Source organism: Pogona vitticeps, chromosome 5 (genome assembly GCF_051106095.1).
Source record: "Pogona vitticeps strain Pit_001003342236 chromosome 5, PviZW2.1, whole genome shotgun sequence".
Taxonomy (NCBI): Eukaryota; Metazoa; Chordata; class Lepidosauria; order Squamata; family Agamidae; genus Pogona; species Pogona vitticeps.
This window is the reverse complement of record NC_135787.1, coordinates 102,678,369-102,697,653: the sequence shown is the minus strand read 5'-3', so window position 1 is coordinate 102,697,653 and position 19,285 is coordinate 102,678,369. Positions and strand designations below refer to the sequence as shown.

Sequence of the window (19,285 nt, the reverse complement as noted above, 5' to 3'; positions counted from 1 at the left end):
CTAAATACAGTGGTGCCTTGGAAGACGAATGCCTCGGGGGACGAAAAACTTGCAGGACGATTGGTTTTTGTGATCGCTATGTTGCCTCGCAAGACGGTTTCTTCTATGGCCATGCTTCGCAATTCTTTTTTCCCCCAAGACCAATGCCTCGCAAGACAAATAAATTTCATTCGTCTTGCGAGGCTTCCCATTTGTAGTTCATAAAATTTTCCTCATACAGTGGTACCTCGCAAGATGAATGTAATTCATCCGCGAGAAGCACTGTCTTGCAAGTTTCCCATAAGGAAACTCGCAAGATGATTTTTTCTCAAGACAGCGCTTCTTGAGGAATGAATTACATTCGTCTTGCGAGGCATCACTGTATGAGGAAAATTTTATGAACTACAAATTCTTCGTCCCTTAGGTTTTAATCCAATCAACTCTCAGGCCTTCTCGTAAGCCCTACTTACTTTTAGTACTTCAAAAGAGGGAAGGGGAGGTTTATTTTCCTATCAAGACACTGGCCTAGTAGTTCCTGGGTTTCCCCCACAAAGCTATTTGAAAATGTTTATTGTGCTTATTGATTAGATTTACTTTACTACCCTGTTTCCCCGAAAATAAGATCTAACCTGAAAATAAGCCCTAGAATGATTTTAATTTCAGCGCTGAAATTAAAAGACGCCTGCTTCTTGGGAGGAAAGCAATGACAAACATAGACAGCATCTAAAAAAGCAAAGGTTCACATAGTCAAAGCTATGGTATTTCTAATAGCGATGTAAGGAAGTGACCATAAAGAAGGTTGACTGCCGAAGAATTGATGCTTTAGAATTGTGGTGCTGGAGGAGCTCTTGAGAGTCCCCTGAACTGCATGGAGAACAAACCTATCCATTTTGAAGGAAATCAACCTTTGATGCTCACTGGAACGACAGATCCTGAAGCTGAGGCTCCAATACTTTGGCCAACTCATGAGAAGAGAAGACTCCCTGGAAAAGACCCTGATGTTGGGAAAGTGTGAGGGCAAAAGGAGAAGGGGACGACAGAGGACGAGATGCTTGGACAGTGTTACCGAAGCTACCAATATGTATTTGACCAAACTCTGGGAGACAGTGGAAGACTGGAGGGCCTGGCATGCTCTGGTCCATGGGCTCACAAAGAGTCGGACACAACTTAACGACTAAACAACAACAACAATAATTTTTCAGGATGCTCGTAATACAAGCCCTACCCCAAAAATAAGCCCTAGTTAAGTGAAACCCCGCCCTCCACCATTGTGCATCATTATGCAGCAACCAGAATATGACATGACTGTGAAATAAAATATCCCCTGAAAATAAGCCCTAATGCATTTTTGGGAGCAAAAATTAATATAAGACCCCGTCTTATTTTCAGGGAAACACGGTATATTTCCTTTATTATTGTTACATTATATTACTTACATTGTTAACTGGCCAAAGTAGTGCTTTGCACTACTCAAGCACTATAAAACTTCAATAAATAAATAAATAAATATGATACTTCCTGGACGTCCTCAGCCTGTCTTAGGGTGCTGTCATACAACACCTTAAAGGACCATACTCTATGTTACAGACAGTACATCATTAGTAGTTGAATTCACATCAATTTTCTAGAGACATAATTCCAGCAGATCTTGTATTTGCACGATCATATTTGCAAATGAAGCCCGTGTTTACCTCCTAGTGCCCAATCACAAAACAAGCTCATATGCAAACAATGGGAGTCATACAAAGCTCCTGCTGTACTAGTCAGACATCATTCACCACTTAAGCTGCTCCTTTTTCTAATGGTATGCTATCTTATATTATATAATTTGACAGAGAGGGAGGGAGGGAGGGAGGGAGGGAAGGAAGGAAAGGAAGAAAGAAAGAAAGAAAGAAAGAAAGAAAGAAAGAAAGAAAGAAAGAAAGAAAGAAAGAAAGAAAGAAAGAAAGAAAGAAAGAAAGAAAGAAAGAAAGAAAGAAAGAAAGAAAGAAAGAAAGAAAGAAAGAAAACTAGTGTTCAACTACTGTTAAAACACACTGGTGATCTTAAGTGAAGGGGGAAAAGACAGAAACGAAAAGTTGAACAATTAGCATCTGAAGAAATAGGTTGCAAATTTTCAATCCACAAAGACTCATGCTAAAATAAATCTGTTGGTCTTTAAAATGTCACAAGATTCTTTCTTTTGAGCTACACTGAAACAGACTAACAGTTATGTCTTTGAAAATCAGATCAGAACACATGTTCCCACTTCTCAAAATCTTCCCTCCCTTCTTACTCAGCACACCCATCCAAGCTGCTATTTATGAATTTAAAGATGTCTGTCCTTCTCCCGGTCAAGTTGAATTGAGATCAAATCGTTAGGGCATACTTTCAAGACAAATCAAAGACTCAACAGATGGAGTGGTCATATGCAAGCTGCATGGCTCAATGCAGAGCTCAAGGTTAAATAGTAATGGCTTATCATATGAAAGGTGCTGGGATTCTCGTATGTCCAGCACCCCCTCATACCTCTAGGAGTTCTTCTCCTATGCTAGATGAAAAAAGACTTGATGTATAGTATTTCAAAATTAACACAAGATGTCTTTCCAAAGGTTCTTGCTTTAATATTATGGCTTGCTCTTTAGCTTTCTTTCCAAATGCCAAGAAGGTCAGCTCAAGAGATTTTGCTGTCTAAGGCACATCCCAACATTAAGTCAAGGCACACAGTGGTACCAGAGGGAGAAGATCCCACAAATTCAGTGTTAGAGGTTGTTTAGTTAGAAAACAAGCTAATTAATGGTGGACATGGCAGAGATGTATAAAATGATAAATGGTGTGGAAAACATGCTAACAGCTGGGGCCATCCTATAAAATTAATTGGTGCAGGCAAAAGGAAGGACCTATTCATATTGCACAGATTTATACTGTCGAATCTGCTAACAATATATGTCATGATGGCCACTAATCTGAATAGTATTTTTATAGACGATTTTGGTAATTCATGTGGCTATTAGGCATGACAGCTCTGTAGGGTCAAATACCAGCAGCAACACACCTCTCAGTGCCTAGGATACAGTGAGCAAGACAGCATTGCTGTGTTCATCCCAAGACTTCTGATTTGGCCACTATGGAATGAGATTTATGGGCCAAATAGGCCTTTCATCTGACCAGCACGGCTCTTCTTGAGATCTGTATACGCCTTCCTGAAACCCAATGCCCAACAGATGTAGACTGAACTGAAATCATTCTTGGAAAATGACCATGTAGTGGATTGGACTGAAACAAGTTGTAGTGCAAAACATCTGGGGCCATCTATATTGTAACCTCAAGATGCAACCTAATGGTTTCATTATCCTCTTGCAATTTCAGTGCAAAGCACCAGAGGGAGCCAGCCACTCATCCGTTCTTGTACATGTCTTAGGTCCACAGGGAACGAAATACTTGATTCTGGTCATTCTTGTAGCACCACCACAGGACTCAGCTAGAGTGGGTTTAGACAGCAGTTGGAGCAGAAAGATAGTTAAGAGTATGTTCATGATTATCTTTCTCATAGTTATACCAACATGCAAGGTACTAACAAGACAATAGGTTGCTGCCCCAAAGACCTGACAAACTGGAATGAGGTTGGGAAGTAATGTGCCCGCTAGCTGGTGATAGCCCGCAGATCTCATCACCCTCGCTACTGCCATTGCTGGCAGGGGTTGATGGGACTTGGAGTCTACCAACATCCAGAGAGCCACATATTCCCACTCTTAGATGATACAATTTAAAAACAAAGTGGCACATAGATTTTTCAAATATAGAAAGAGGGAAGCATGGCTGTCTGGATTTTTCCAGAAGGGAAAGACAAAGTTAAATTTATTCTGGACTGCCATAATTTGGACACATCCTATTATGGCAGAGGAGATATTTCTCTGTAGCTTAAAATAATAAAAACACATCTAGGATTTAAGGGGCAAGAGCTCCTCCCCCCTCACCCTAGCCTTCCTGCAGACATCCATGGGTAGAAAGAAGGCTACGGCTTCAGGCACACTATTCTCGTTTGATATAAAAAGCTGGCATAGCACCAGTGGGTCTGGGTGTTCAACACAGAGAGCTTCAAAACTTCCATTGAATCAAACAGGCCTTCTCTAGTACAATACACTATCCTAAGCAACAAAATTTTGTCCATTACTTGGTAGATTGGTAAGAGAGTATTAACCAAATAATAACCAAGTGTTTATGGCACTATAACAAAGACAGAACATTAACAGTAATAATAAATAAGGTCATAAATAGAGATGGAGATGAAGCCAAAAACGAACCAGGAAATTCATGAACCATCACCAGTCTCTTGCTTCAGATCAGTCTTTGCAAACAGCGGCAGCAACTTCCCTTCTAGGCAGTCTGTCTTTTTAAAAAAGGCCCAATAAACAAATTCGTGGTTCATCCATTAACTGCAGGTAAATTCATGGTCCATCAAGGTGAGTAGTTTAAGCCCATCTCTAGTCACAAGCAAAGAGGGAGGGAGTGAGCATGGGTGAGATATAGGAGGAGGGAATAAATAGCCAATGTGGAACATGCGCTGCTTCAGCTGTTGTTGCTGTTATTTAGTCATTAAGTCATGTCCGACTCTTCGTGACCCCATGGACCAGAGCACCGCAGGACTCCTGTCTTCCACTGCCTCCCGGAGTTGGGTCAAATTCATGTTGGTCGCTTCGATGACACTGTCCAACCATCTCCTCCTCTGTCACCCACTTCTCCTCTTTCCTTCACTCTTTCCCAACATCAGGGTCTTTTCCAGGGAGATTTCTCTTCTCATGAGATGGCCAAAGTACTGAAGCCTCAGCTTCAGGATCTGTCCTTCCAGGGAGCACCCAGGGTTGATTTCCTTCAAAATGGATAGGTTTGTTCTCCTTGCAGTCCAGGGGACTCTCAAGAGTCTCCTCCAGCAACACAATTAAAAAGCATCAATTATTCAGCGGTCAGCCTTCTTCATGGTCCAGCTCTCACTTCCATACATCACTATTGGAAAAACCATAGCTTTCACTATGCGCACCTTTGTCAGCAAGGTGATGTCTCTGCTTTTTAAGATGCTGTCTAGGTTTGTCATCGCCTTCCTCCCAAGAAGCAGGTGTCTTTAAATTTCGTGGCTGCTGTCACCATCTGCAGTGATCATGGAGCCCAAGAAAGTAAAATCTGTCACTGCCTCCATATCTTCCCCTTCCATTTGCCAGAAAGTGATGGGACCAGTGGCCATGATCTTAGTTTTTTTTTTTTATGTCGAGCTTCAGACCGTTTTTTGCACTCTCCTCTTTCAATCTCATTAAGAGGTTCTTCAATTCCTAGTCACATTCTGCCATCAGAGTGGTATCATCTGCATGTCTGAGGTTCTTGATATTTCTTCTGGCAATCTTAATTCCAGCTTCGGATTCATCCAGTCCTGCCTTTCGTATGATGTATTCTGCATAGAAGTTGAATAAGCAGAGAGATAATATACAGCCTTGTCGTACTCCTTTCCCAATTTTGAACCAATCAGTTGTTCCATATCCAGTTCTAGCTGTTGCTTCCTGTCCCACATATAGATTTCTCAGGAGATAGATAAGGTGGGCAGGCACTCCAATTTCTTTAAGAACTTGTCATAGTTTGCTGTGGTCCACTAAGGCTTTTGCATAGTCAATGAAGCAGAAGTAGATGTTTTTCTGCAACTCTCTGGCTTTCTCCATAATCCAGTGCATGTTAGCAATTTAATCTTGAGTTCCTCTGCCCCTTCGAAATCCAGCTTGTACTTCTGGGAGTTCTCGGTCCACATACTGCTGAAGCCTGCCTTGTCGGATTTTGAGCATAACCTTGCTAGCGTGTGAAATGAGTGCAATTGTACAGGAGTTGGAGCATTCTTTGGCACTGCCCTTCTTTGGGATTCAGATGTAGACTGATCTTTTCCAATCCTCTGGCCACTGCTGAGTTTTCCATACTTGCTGGCATATTGAGTGTAGCACCTTAGCACCATAATCTTTTAAGATTTTAAACAGTTCAACTAGAATGCCATCATCTCCACTGGCCTTGTTGTTAGCCATGCTTTCTAAGGCCCACTTGACTTCGCTCTTAAGGATGTCTGGCTCAACTACACTATCTGGGTTGTACGGGACCTCCAGATCTTTCTGGTATAATTCCTCTGTGTAATCTTGCCACCTCTTCTTGATGTCTTCTGCTTCTGTGAGGTCCCTACCATTTTTGTCCTTTATCATGTCCATCTTTGCACAAAATGATCCTTTAATATCTCCAGTTTTCTTGAACAGATCTCTGGTTTTTCCCTTTCTATTATTTTCCTCTATAATGTTCATGCTAGTCATAAAGGTGCCACAAGCTCTCTTCCCCCCCCTTATTTTAATATGCAGAAATATACAAATGCAAACATATCTCTAAAAACCACTTCAGAGAATGCTGGAGGAGCAGAAGAGGCAAGAGAGGGTGACACCTCTTAGAAGGCCACTGCATTAAGGTTCATATTAAAGAATGGGTAAAAATAAATGGTAAATGTAGAGATCTGACACAATTTGAAGTACAGTAATGATAGTGTAAGAGGAAAAAAATAACAAAAATAAGACACTGAGAGGGATAGCAAGTAGAGTTTATATGATATTGATAGTATAGGATCAAGATGATGCTCTTAAAGCATTATGGGAATCAGATTTGGGAGGGCAAGTAAGAACTGAGGTGTAGAAGAACACATGGCATAAAAGAATATTAAAGTGTATGTCTAAGGATAAAGGAAAAAGTTCTATAAATTAATTTGAAGATGGTTAAAACTGGTGAAATTGAACTGTATGGATAATAAATATTCTAATTTATGTTGGACATATATGGTCAAGATGTAGGTACTTATTTTCATATGCTATGGGAATTTGATAATATATTGAAATATCAGTTTTTAATGAAATGAATTAAATATTGACGTTAAATGTATAAGTGTGCCCTAGAATAGCAATTTTATCAATATTCGATAGGGAACAATGGGATTGGACAGTGAAAGAACTAATTACAAATTTATTAACAGTGGCAAGATTAATGAAAGCAAAGAATTGGAAAGTAAAGCATGATTTTTCAAATAAATGAATAGTATAATAAAGTCAGGAATATTGTTATTAATTACAAGCTAACATGTAACATTAGATTACAAAAGGGCTTGATAAATAAGAGTATCTTTACTGATATCTGGGGAGCTTTTATTGACATTGTATTAATAAAAGGGAAGGGTTGTGCACCTTCACAAAACTCAATGCAGTTTTGGAAGGGAAATGGGGATCCAGAAACAGAGGAAAACTGATTATATCTCCAATGGTCCCTAGCCAAATATAACTGGCTAGCTCATGTTATTTCTGATTTTGTGCTTATTAAGGCTTCTTTTTAGATTTTTATTTCTTTTCTTCTTGCTTTAAATAATTTTTTTTAAATCAGGAAAAAAATAAGAGATAATAACTTATTTAATAACTAATGAGCCACGGTCTATTTGGAGCACATGTTCAGAAGCAATTCTTCTTCTGCGATGACTCTTCTCCTTCTCCCTTTCTTGCCACTTCCATAGGCTTCAATTTTCTTGTTTGGTCCACCTTCAAAAGCATCAACTGACACAACATTATTCTGCCACTTTTCTCTTGCTCTTTGCAAATGGTTATATAGACCAAAATAAGCAAATGGCCACAGATCCACCTTTCACCACAACTGAAGGCAATTCATTTAGAAGGAAATACCAGCGTTTGACCCAGCCGTCACACACAGCCACCTCTGCATAGGAGAGAAAATCCAATCCACAATGTGCTTTTAGCTTGAGGGTCACATTCAGGTTAAATCAATAAACATCTGGGTGCACTTGCCTTCTCTGAGACTCATAAAACAGAAGAGACATTTCATCAAACTGCAATCCATCACCAAGTCAAGCTTTTAGATGAGAAGGGAAAGACTATGCTATGAGACTTAGCAGCAGTGGTACATAAACAAGAAGAGGGAGTGATTCTTGCGTATTACCTCATCCCGTTTCTTTCCCACATTTTACCTTCTCAGGCTTGCTACAGCTCTGTGCCCCATCCCAACCTCTTGTTATCTTTTTTCACCAATTGTCATCCTATTATGCCTGCAATATAGAGAACTGCCACAGTTAGAGATGGGCATGAAGTACTTCATGCTCCTTCATAATAAGCTGTCTGCCTCTGGCCACTCAAAGGCAGTGCTGCAGGGATCCCTGCTCTACCTCCTCATCTGAGTGGCCAGCTGCTGGAGGAGGCAGAAAAGGGAAGTACAGCTTCCTGAAAGATCGTGGGATGGGGAGGGAAGGAGCAGTAAGTGCCTGCAGGTCAGTGGGTGAGGCGGGTGTGTGTGTGAGGAGAAAGGAAATGCACGGCCGCTGGGCTGCTGTGCAGAAAATTTATGGCAATCTCTAGCCATCTCTAGTCATGGTACCTACCACCTACCCTCTCTTTCACCTAGACTAGAGCCTGAAAAGTTTACTTTTCTGGATTAAAACTTCCAAAATCCTTCTGGTAACAGCCATTGGCTGGGGAATTCTAATTGGTGTACTTCAGAAGTGCAACTTTGCTAAACTCAGACTTGCAGAAGATACGGTGACAGCCCTGAATACCCAGGATGGTCACTTTCTTTCCTCTAGCTCTAGAAGAAAGAAAGAAATCCAGTGCAGACATTCCAGGATAACAGTGAGAAACAACTGGGGCCTAAAATGTTTTACCCTGTCCTATATAGCAATTTTCTTGACTTTATCCTTCAGAAAATTCTTTTCACACAGAAGTGTCTACTGAGGGACACCTCTCCATGTACATGAAAGATTCTGGTGCACACAGGGTTTTTTTTTTTACATAAAAAGCCTCACCTTAGCTCCCATAAATGTGAAGTATGCCTTAATGCTACAAACGCTCTCTACTGGTTGGACACTGTGAAGGAGGATGAACATGGGAACTCTGTTGTCCCTATGGTAGCCCATCCAAAACTTTCCAAAGAACCAGAAATGTTCTCCAGAGTACAGCTTGGAAATCTCTGTTGCACAGTGTTGAATTTATGTCCACCAAAACAAGAGAAAACACAGTGCTCACCAAGTAACCAAACAAACAAACCGTGTATAAATTCTTAACAGTACCTATATATTCTTAAAACACTGTATCACTTTAAATATTCAATCATTACAGAGTCCATTCAGGTCCAATAGTTAAATCCACCGGGAAACCAAGAGATCTTGCTAAAGTATGTGTAGTTCATGCTCTAGAAGACTCAGATCAGGATTTTTAGTCCTATATGTTTCTTTATGGCACTATTTCCTTAGGAAATAGCTTCAGTTCCTTTGTTGATACCACAACAGGTCCCAGCTAACAGGGCTGCTAGCATGAAAACCTGGTTTCACTTTCTTTTTCAAAGCTGGGGCTGTGAGTCTTAATGGTAAAAGATATGAAACTTACAAATATAAACTTATTTCCAGAGAACCCCCAAAGAGTATCCCTTCATTACAACCTTGTCTTCACATACTTCCTATTCAGACACAGACTTCCCAGGAGAAAAGCTTCTCACCCACAGCAGTCCACACCCATTCTCAAATTCCCCAAAAGCACAAACAAACTTGGGGGGATCTTTATTTATGTGCCCTGGTATAATTTGGCTGATTTATAATCCCGTTTGCAGTTATACTCCTAAAAAGGCCCCAGCCTGCTGCTGTCATTAGCCTCAGTATTGGAAGAACTTTACAAAATGACAGTCATAATTTCAGATTAAATGGTGAAGGATGTGGGGAGGAAAAGCAAAATGTTTTAAAAAGTAAAACATTTACAGAATGGAAGGAGCTAAGAGCTGCCTTGTTTTTAAAAATTAGCATGTTGGTATTTTGTTGTCTAACCGAGAAAATAATTAGTCAGATCTTGGAATAGGGAAGTATCAGGAGAGGACTCCCAAATTATCTGTTACTCAAAATCTAAAATATTATCTTCCTCTTTTTATGGAACCACTGTTTATTAGGTAAGAATTCTGGGTGGGTGTAGCAGGTAGGCCAGAAAGTCGTTTGATTTTCTGCATGCCACTATTCCTTCAGGGTGATGACAAATATAAAAGATAATTCAACACAGGACCTTCAGGTACGGTGAAAGACTGGCTTCATAACTGAAATGAGACACACAGGCAACATCTGGCTCAGCTGTCAGGCTTGTTAAGGTGAGCTGCACTGCACATCTTTGAAAGCATCACAGGAATGTTCGGGACCTTTTCTGTTCACTCTACCCATGCTATTAAGCATCACAAAACAAAAAGACAAGGAAGTGTTTTAACTGCTCCAGGAATTTGGAAAGGGGGAAGAGTGTGGAAGCTAGTTTGTCTGCTCTATGTACTGTGCTTCAAACTCACAAAACCTATGTTTAAAAAAAAACAGTCCAAGCGAAAACATATGTTTCGATTAACAGTTGTATGTACTTTTAAAGGACACATTTTTGCACAGAAATCTAGTCCAGCCTTTCTACACAAAAAAGTCGCTTTTTAAAAATGCATAGAAACGCTCATCATCTAATCCGGGGGGGGGGGGGAATAATTATTTGCCCTCTCTTGAAAGTACAAAGTAAGTGAGGATTTACATTTCTAGCCCTTGCCTATGGCTGGTGTCATTTCTATTTAATACAATGACTAGTATCTTATTGGGCTTCACCGCAGAAGTGCACTACTGGCACAAGCATTAGCGTTGCTCAAGCAGTGATTTCTATACAGAAAACTTGTCATGTCTTTGTGTGTAGTGGCAATGCTTGACTGATGAAAACACCTCTGCAAGCAGCACAATGACATTACTATGTTGATGGGATTTTCCATTGAGCTTATGCTCAGTAGAATACTGGATAAATTCAACTAAGATCCCTTACTCAAATCTATTTACTATATTGTTTATTTATTTAAGTATTTTGACCCCATTTTTCTACTTAATATATGCTATTTTGTTCAGTTTCTCCTCCCATTCAAACATACATTTGCTTAAGAATAATGTTTGATTTAATCCCTTCATGACCCCTTCATGACCCCTTCACGGATTGCTGCCTTGTCCTGGCAAAGGGGCTTGAGTAATTCAGAGAAGCTATGGGCTATGCCATGCAGGGACACCCAAGACGGACAGGTCATAGTGGAGAGTTCTGACTAAATGCAATCCACCTTGGAGCAATAACCGGCAAGCCTCTCCAGTATCTTTGCCAAGAAAACCCCATGAACAGAAACAAAAGGCTAAAAGATATGATGCTGGAATATGAGCCCCTCAGGTCAGAAGGCGTCCAATATGCTACTGAGGAAGAGCGGAGGACAAGTACAAGTAGCTCCAGAGCTAATGAAACGGTTGGGCCAAAGCTTAAGGACGCTAAGCTGCGGACACGCCTGGAAGTGAAAGGAAAATCCGATGCTGCAAAGAAAAATAATGCATAGGAACCTGGAATATAAGATATATGAACCTTGGTAAGCTGGATGTGGTCAAACAGGAGATGGCAAGAATAAACATTCACATCCTGGGCATCAGTGAACTAAAATGGACGGGAATGGGCGAATTCAATTTGGACTATTATCATATCTACTACTGTGGGCAAGAATCCCGTAGAAGAAAAGGAGTAGCCCTCATAGTCAACAAAAGAATGGGAAAAGCTGTACTGGGATACAATCTCAAAAATGATAGAAGGATTTCAATACAAATCCAAGGCAGACCTTTCAACATCACAGTAATCCAGGTTTATGTAACAACCACCAATGCTGAAGAGGCTGAAATTGACCAATTCTATGAAGACTTACAACACCTCCTAGAACTGACACCAAAGAAAGATGTTTTTATCGTTCTAGGGGACTGGAATGCTAAAGTAGGGAGTCAAGAGATAAAAGGAACAACAGGGAAGTTTGGCCTTGGAGTTCAAAACAAAGCAGGGCAAAGGCTAATAGAGTTTTGTCAAGAGAACAAGCTGGTCATCACAAACACTCTTTTCGAACAACACAAGAGGTGACTCTACACATGAACATCACCAAAATGGGCAATACTGAAATACAGATTCATTATGTTCTCTGAAGCCAAAGATGGAGAAGCTCTATACAGTCAGCAAAAACAAGACCGGAGCCAATTGAGACTCTGATCATTAGCTTCTTATAGCAAAATTCAAGCTTAAACTGAAGAAAGTAGGAAAAACCACTGGGCTAGTCAGGTACAGTGGTGCCTCGCATTATGACGTTAATTCGTTCCAGTGAAATTGTTGTAGAACGAAAACGTCGTAATGCAAAATTAAAAAGCCCATAGAAACGCATTAAAACGCAAAGGGATAATAGAGTCCAGTGTGAGCATGCGGAATTTACGGGGAGATATGAAACGGTTGAGATGAGTGAGATCGAGGATGGGGTGAAGACCTCCATCTTTCTTAGGAACGGTAAAGTATTTTGAGTAGAAACTGTTGAGAGAGTCCGAAGTAAGGACTGGCAAAGTGGCGTGGTTTTGGAGAAGTTTAGTAACCTCATCCTTCAGGACAGAGGAGTAGGGGGTGTACCGAATGAACCCCAAAGGAGGCAAGTCGGAGAATTCTATAAGATAGCCAGATGCTATGATAGATAAAACCCATTTGTCTGATGTAATGGCTTGCCAACGATGGAAAAATGGGGCCAGTCTGGTAGAGTTCAGTGGACAAAGAGAAATGTCAGGAAAGGGAGGCAAAAGTAGTTGTCAATATTGCTTACCCTTTCACTGTCCTTTACGAAAGGATGGACGTTGACAAGGTAGGTTTTGAGGCCGGTACGATGCCATCAAAGGTTGAGGGGCAGGTAGGGACCTGTCGGTTTGATGGGAGCGATATTGCCTGTAAGGCTGGAACCTTTGATTTTGATACTGCTTGGGGTGATACTGGCCCAAGCGGTAAAAGGGTCATTGGTAGGAGATAGAAGGCTGATTAGAATAAGAGTGTGCAGTCTTGCACTTCTTATGGAAGTCCTCCATGGTGTCATCGGTTGTTGAACTGAACAGGCCGGCACCGTCAAAGGGCAAGTCCTCGATTCTTGACTTGGTGTCATCAGAAATCATGGAGGACTTGAGCCAGGCATGGCGTCAAATGGAAATGAAGGTAACCAAAGTCTTAGAGGCAGCCTCTGCGGAATGTCGCGCTGCAATCCTCTGGTACTTGGCCAAAGAAATGGCTTGAGAATGGATGTTGATGAGATCAGATCTCATGGGCTCAGGGGGTGCATCAATTAGAGGAAGGACTTGGTTCTAGAGATGATGCTGAAAGGCGCCAATGGTTGCCTGGTAGCTAATACTTCTGAGCAAAAAGGATTGCGAAGAGTAAACTCATTTCGCCAATGTGTCAACTTTTCTGCCATCTTTATTGGCAAGGGTAGGTTTAGACCTGGCATGGGTTCGAGCTTGACTGGACTCAACGATGATGGAGTTAGGCACTGGATGCTTACTGAGGAATTCGGCATCGACACCATGGGTCCTATAGAGGCCATCGGTACGGCGAAAGATTTGCATAGTGGAAGGGGGTTTTCCCCAAGTGTCCTTAATAAGTTGAAGGATAGATTTATTGAAAGGAAGACTCAAAGGAGTGGGATGCTCCTGGTTGATGTCGTTGAACACCGGGTCGGCATCAGCAGACGGGGGCTGTTCGGTATCAAGGTGCAGGGCTTGTGCCATTTGGAAGATAAGGGTAGAGTAAGAGAAGTCGTCCGAAGAAGACGAACCATGGCTATCCTTTGTATCTGGAAGCGGGGGAGGTAGCTCGGGTTCATGGGAGGACTCAGAGTGTTGTGCCTCCGAAGATGCACGGGAGCCTGGAGATGAAGGGTAGTCTGACTGACCGAAACCCTCTGTCAAGGGGGCTTGGTGTCATTGAGTCGGCATGACCTCGAAAGGGTCTTGAGGTGGCATCGGGTCCGGCATCGGAGGTGCGGGACGTGGAAGTACAGATTTGCGAGCTTTGTCTCGCTTCTGAGGTAGTGAGGTCGACTTAGATGGGGCAGAAAGGTATGCAGATGGAGCCGAGACTGCCGGGGCAGAAGTGGACGTGCGGAGGTGATTTGAGTCCATAAAAGGGGTGGCCTGGGAAAGTTCTGGCATCGTTCGAAGCCGTTTAGCCTGTTCAGACTGGTACCTTTCATACAGGGTTTGCCAGATGTAGGGGTCAAAACACTGATACGGTACCATGGGGAAGGGGCAGAAGTCACCTTGCGATGCCACAGACCTCGGTGGAAAGAGGTGCTTTCGTTTTTCCGTTCTCTTCCATGGAGGAGAAGGGGGAACCTCCGGATCAGATGCCGAGCTTTCAGCTGCCTGCCCTGAGTCAGGGTTGGAATGGGCTGAGGCTGGGCTGGACTGTGGCGCAGCCCCAATGAGGCCAATGCTTGGAGTTTGAAGTGGCATCGTGGGGGGGGTGCGACATCATGAGCGTCCTCTCCATCCAAGGCTAAATCAGGGGCCTCTGTGCATGATTCCTCGAGGATGGGGGAGGGTAGGGAAGGCTGAGGGGGCTCCACGCGGGGAAGTCTGTTCTTCCTGAGCTTCTTAGGAGCAGGCTTAGGTTTTTTCTTGGGGCCTGGGTCGTGCGCTCGAGATCTTTGTGAAGAGGGCAACTTGTGCTTACCAGATGACTTTGCTTTCTCAATAGTGTCCTTAGCTGGTAGCATAGACGTAGAGTCAGAGGTAGACTGGCCCGCTGGAAGCCTATCGGCTGAGAGAGCAGGAGATCTAGCAGCCTCCGAAGAAGTACGAGGAGGATTCATGGCCGTTTTCCAAAGGTAAGACCAAAGTCTTTGGAGCCTCTGCTTAAGTGCCGGCTTGGTTAGGTTTTTACAAGCGGGGCACGAATGGGTTGGATGTTCCTCACCCAGGCAAAAAAGGCACTGGCTATGATCGTCGGAAAATGCAATTTTATTCGCACAAGTAGTACAACGTTTGAAAGGAGATGGCGAGGCCATAAGCAAAAGACTAGTGGTGGGGAAAGGGGAGGGGGAAGGGGGAAAAGGAAGGGAATAAAAACGGCAGGAAGCTGATTAGGCAAACAAAAAGACACGGAGGATCACTAAATAGGCAATTAAAGTAAAGATAAGCAAACAAAAGCTCAAAAGAGCCTAGAAAAATAGCCAGAAGGCAAAAAGCGAAGCGCTCAATCTTTCCTGAGAAACGTTCAGCTCGGCGGAAAAAAGGAACTGGGGAAGATGGTGGGTGGGAGGAGCATATACCTCGTGGAGGATCACACCATAAAATTGTTACTTTTAGCTCTAGAATCTTCCAAGAGAGTCAGTGCAGGCGCAGACAATACCCATATGTGTCCATTCACAGAGGCCACGAAAAAGAACCACTCCTTAAATATCTCACTTACCTGGGAAGCCCTATTAGGGTCACTAAAGTTTGGTTCCAACTTGACAGCACAGAATACACACAAGTGTTCCACACATCAGAAACCTCTGCCTTTAGGGACAGGCAGCCGTGGTCTGACTCTTAAGTACACAAGCTATGTCTGGAGAAGTCACTATTTATCTAACTGATGTGCCACGTTAACTAGTCAAAATTGAAATAAATTTGTTCTTCCAATGTTCAACATGCTTTCCTGTCTACTGAGAGGCATTTCTCACTTGCCATAAGTAACGCTGGCAACTAGCCATTTACAATCCCGCACGTAAAATACAGCCACAAGTGCAATCAGCTAAAATCTAGAACAATTTTCCTTCCTTCCAACCCACTAAACCGGGAAACAGACTGACAGAAACTCTCCTATACAATACAGGCAGCTGTTCTCTGTAGCTACTCCCAGTATGACTCATAAATGCAGTGTTGAATTATTCATTAGAATTTATTCTGTTTTTTTATGGGGAGTCAAGTTGGTTTTATCTTCATAATTACAATGGTCTCTACTGTGAATAACCATATCCAAATGCTCGGACAGTCCCTATTTACTAGAGAAAGTTTCAATTTGCTCATACCTATCAGGAGGAGATTACTGCCACTGAGATCCTGACAGAATCATGTCTTTCCAATGTGCTTTCAGATCTAACCACAGGCTATCTAGAATGTCTGTTTCTGCCAGGGAGTCATCATTCTTTAAGATTCAGTTATCTCTCCTCTGTGTCCAGAATGGAATAGTATAGAGACAGGCTTTTCCCCAGGTGAGAAGGAGGAAGTGAGAGCTGTGACACAGTCTAATGTATATGCTTGTTAATGTGTAGACATGAACATTACTGCACAAGGCAGCGTGCAATCAGCTGTTTTATTCAGTCAATAGCTCATTATAAGACAGAGATGTATTTCAAGCACATATTTAATTAGAAAATAGCCACCTCCGTTTGCTTTTAAACGAATACAGATTAAGCTGTTGCAACTAAAAAATAAAGCAAAGCCTTTGGGGCATGTGTTTGCAGACAGCATTACTGAGACTACTGTGTTTTGCATAAACAACAACTACCAAATCGGAAATAAAATTGCACAACTGTGCTGCCTTTATACAAATCTAGGCAGCAACCATGCTTGGAATACTGTGCACAATTCTAGTCCTCATCCACAGGATATTGTTAAAAAGGAAAGGCACAGAAAAGAGCAAAATAAAATGAGCAATGTACTGGAACAACTCCATTACGAGGAAAAGTTACTCAGTTTGAGGCAGTTCAGCTTAGGGAAAAAAGGCAGGTTAACAGGAAGATATGCTCTGTGCCAGGATGCTAGCTGACATGTGAGGAAATCCCTACGCATTTTCAGGTCTCCAGGGAGGAAAACCTATCTCAGGGCAGGCAGCAAAAGAGAAGAAGAAAACTGCCTTTTTGTGTATTAGATGGCTTTTAAACTGGTGCCAGGATGTGCTGGCTTACTGTAAAGGGTCTGCCTGTGTGTTCCTCCAAATGGTATAATGGGCCCAAGTGTACTTCTCCAGCATCTCTCTCTCTCTCTCTCCCTTTGCTCCTGGCTTGTTGGCATGCTAATGGTACAGTCATCATGCCATCTGAGCAAGATGTGCAGGAGAACATAAGCACCACAATTCATAAGCCTTCTTGTTGCACAAAATCTATAAACAAAATGATTTTACTTAATTAATTAATTAATTAATTCACTCACTCATTCATTCCATTCCTATCCTGCTTTCTTGTTGAGGGATTCAAGGCAACACAGGACTCCAAATCTGCAAGTATTCATTACAAGCTTATATAAATCCCTCTTCTCCAGAAGAAGAGTGTGTGTGTGCGTGCGTGCATGCGTGCGCGCGCGCGCGTGTGCACATGTATGGAATGTTCTTTTGATGAACTAAATTTTTGTTTAGAGGAGCATCATGACAAAAGTTCTATATTTAGAAGTGGCAGGAAAAGTTCTGAAAACATTGGGCTGCCTTCATGTATGTGCATAATTTTGTTTAAAGGTAAAGGTTCCCCTTGACAATTTTTGTCCAGTTGTGCTCGACTCTGGGGGGGGGCGGTGCTCATCCCCATTTCCAAGCCATAGAGTCAGTGTTTTTTGTCCGAAGACAATCTTCCGTGGTTACATGGCCAGTGCGACTTAGACACGGAACGCTGTTACCTTCCCACTGAGGTGGTCCCTATTGATCTACTTGTATTTCCATGCTTTCGAACCGCTAGGTTGGCGGGAGCTGGGACAAGTGACGGGCGCTCACTCCGTCGCATGGATTCGATCTTACGACTGCTGGTCTTCTGACCCTGCAGCACAGAGGCTTCTGCGGTTTAGCCCACAGTGCCACCACGTCCCTATAATTTTGTTTACGTATGACTAAATCCATAGTCCTACTGACCCTTGTGAATAAGTATGAATGAGACTGAACTGCAAGGTTAATAAGAATTTTAATCCTTTTAACTGGGAAAACTACAAATGGTCTTAAAGCTTTTACTAGCTAGAAAATGAACTCCCATCTTTTTTTTTTCATCTTTCATCAATAAACCAGATATTGTTATTTCCATTAAGATGCCATGGCTCCTCCTTTCACATTTATTTTAAATAAATGTGACATGTTTTCTGTTCATTCTATGAAGTGCATGTAAGCCAAACCAAATCTAAAGTAAAGCATTGAAATCCACACTTCCTATCCTGTGAATCAAAATGAAAAGCTTGCTGAAATTTGGAGGCCCAGATTTTTTAATAAAAGCATACATAACCATCGATACAGCTGCGGATTTTATGTCTAAAACAAAGCATAAGTGTGGATGTCAAAGCTCACACTTTGGAAGGTAAACATTTGTACCGGAAGCATTTATCCCAATAACACTAGCTGAAGTGTAAAATTTAGTGCATATGTAAGCTTCTGGATTTTCTTGCTGGCTTTTCTTGAATTTTTTTTTTCTATGAAATGTTATTTAGCTTAAAGGCTGAATGGACTGATCAGATTCTAGCCTTAGCATGAAATTATCAGGAATGCTGGCAATTCTATTTCCAATAAAGAATTTATGGACCTGACAACTGATTTTTACCTTCCTTAGCTGCTGGAAAATATGCATTGAGGTCTCAGAGTCCACCACAGGCTCCAAACAAACAGGAATGTACAACACTGGGCACTGGAACTGGTGGAAAGCATGAAGCCCTTCACACAGACCTGGTATATGCATGTCTTTCTGTCTTGCCTAGTCCCAGTGATCCAAGAGGTAGTCAAAGAAAGATTACCTATGTCACACCACAACACTCACCATGAAGGGGAAGGGCCAAAAGAAAAAAGGGGTGCTGAGGCAATGCCAGCAGCTTTCTCCACGTCGCTGTTGCTCACCTACACAGGAGGTCCCCAGGTCTAAAACATTATTCACAGAGACAGCTAAGAAGTGGTCGGGGCATGAAGAAAGCCGGGAGCTGTGGTCAACAGAAGCAGCAAAGCCTTACCATTCCCAGCATTCTTTCACCTGAAGTGACAAACTCTGTCTGTCTAACAGACTAACTAGCCCCGCCAGTCTCCTTCCTGCTGTCCTGCTAACTCCAAGGTCATGGCATCCATCTCTAGTAGCAGACCTTAGGAATTCTAGTTCAGGCAGTTCAAATTTCAGGTCCATCTACCATCATATAATCATGTGCTTTCATGGCTGCTTTTTTCAAGGCACATCGGAATTTTATTGTGTGAGTCAGTCACAAGCGATCTGGCTGTTGTGGCCTGTGGCTGCAAAAAACAAACAAACAAACAAACAAAAAACAAGTGCCCTAAAAAATGATACCAGGCTTCCTAACACCATGTTGTGTGAAAGCACCCAAACACTGTGTTGCCTTTCTTTCCTTCCAAATTTTGAGAGAGTTGAAAACTTACTTGGAAAATATCTTTCACTTTTATAGGTTTGCAGCCAATGCCGCACAGAGTGATTTACAATCTCTCTTTTTGGCACACTGGCAGGGCCAAGACAC

General features: G+C 42.2%; 2 protein-coding genes across 3 annotated transcripts in view; both read right to left on the bottom strand.

The window, feature by feature from the left end:
* The window catches only part of KIAA0930 (KIAA0930 ortholog), an 87,800-nt gene that overhangs the window by 18,504 nt on the left and 50,011 nt on the right, over positions 1-19,285 (bottom strand). The window lies entirely within an intron of this gene.
* Positions 1,119-19,089, bottom strand: LOC144589480 (uncharacterized). The gene is made up of 2 exons (XM_078394190.1): positions 8,085-19,089; positions 1,119-8,028 (listed from the first exon to the last, which is right to left on the bottom strand). The coding sequence occupies exon 1, from the start codon at positions 14,887-14,889 to the stop codon at positions 13,786-13,788; it is 1,104 nt and encodes a 367-aa protein (XP_078250316.1). The 5' UTR covers positions 14,890-19,089; the 3' UTR covers positions 1,119-8,028; positions 8,085-13,785.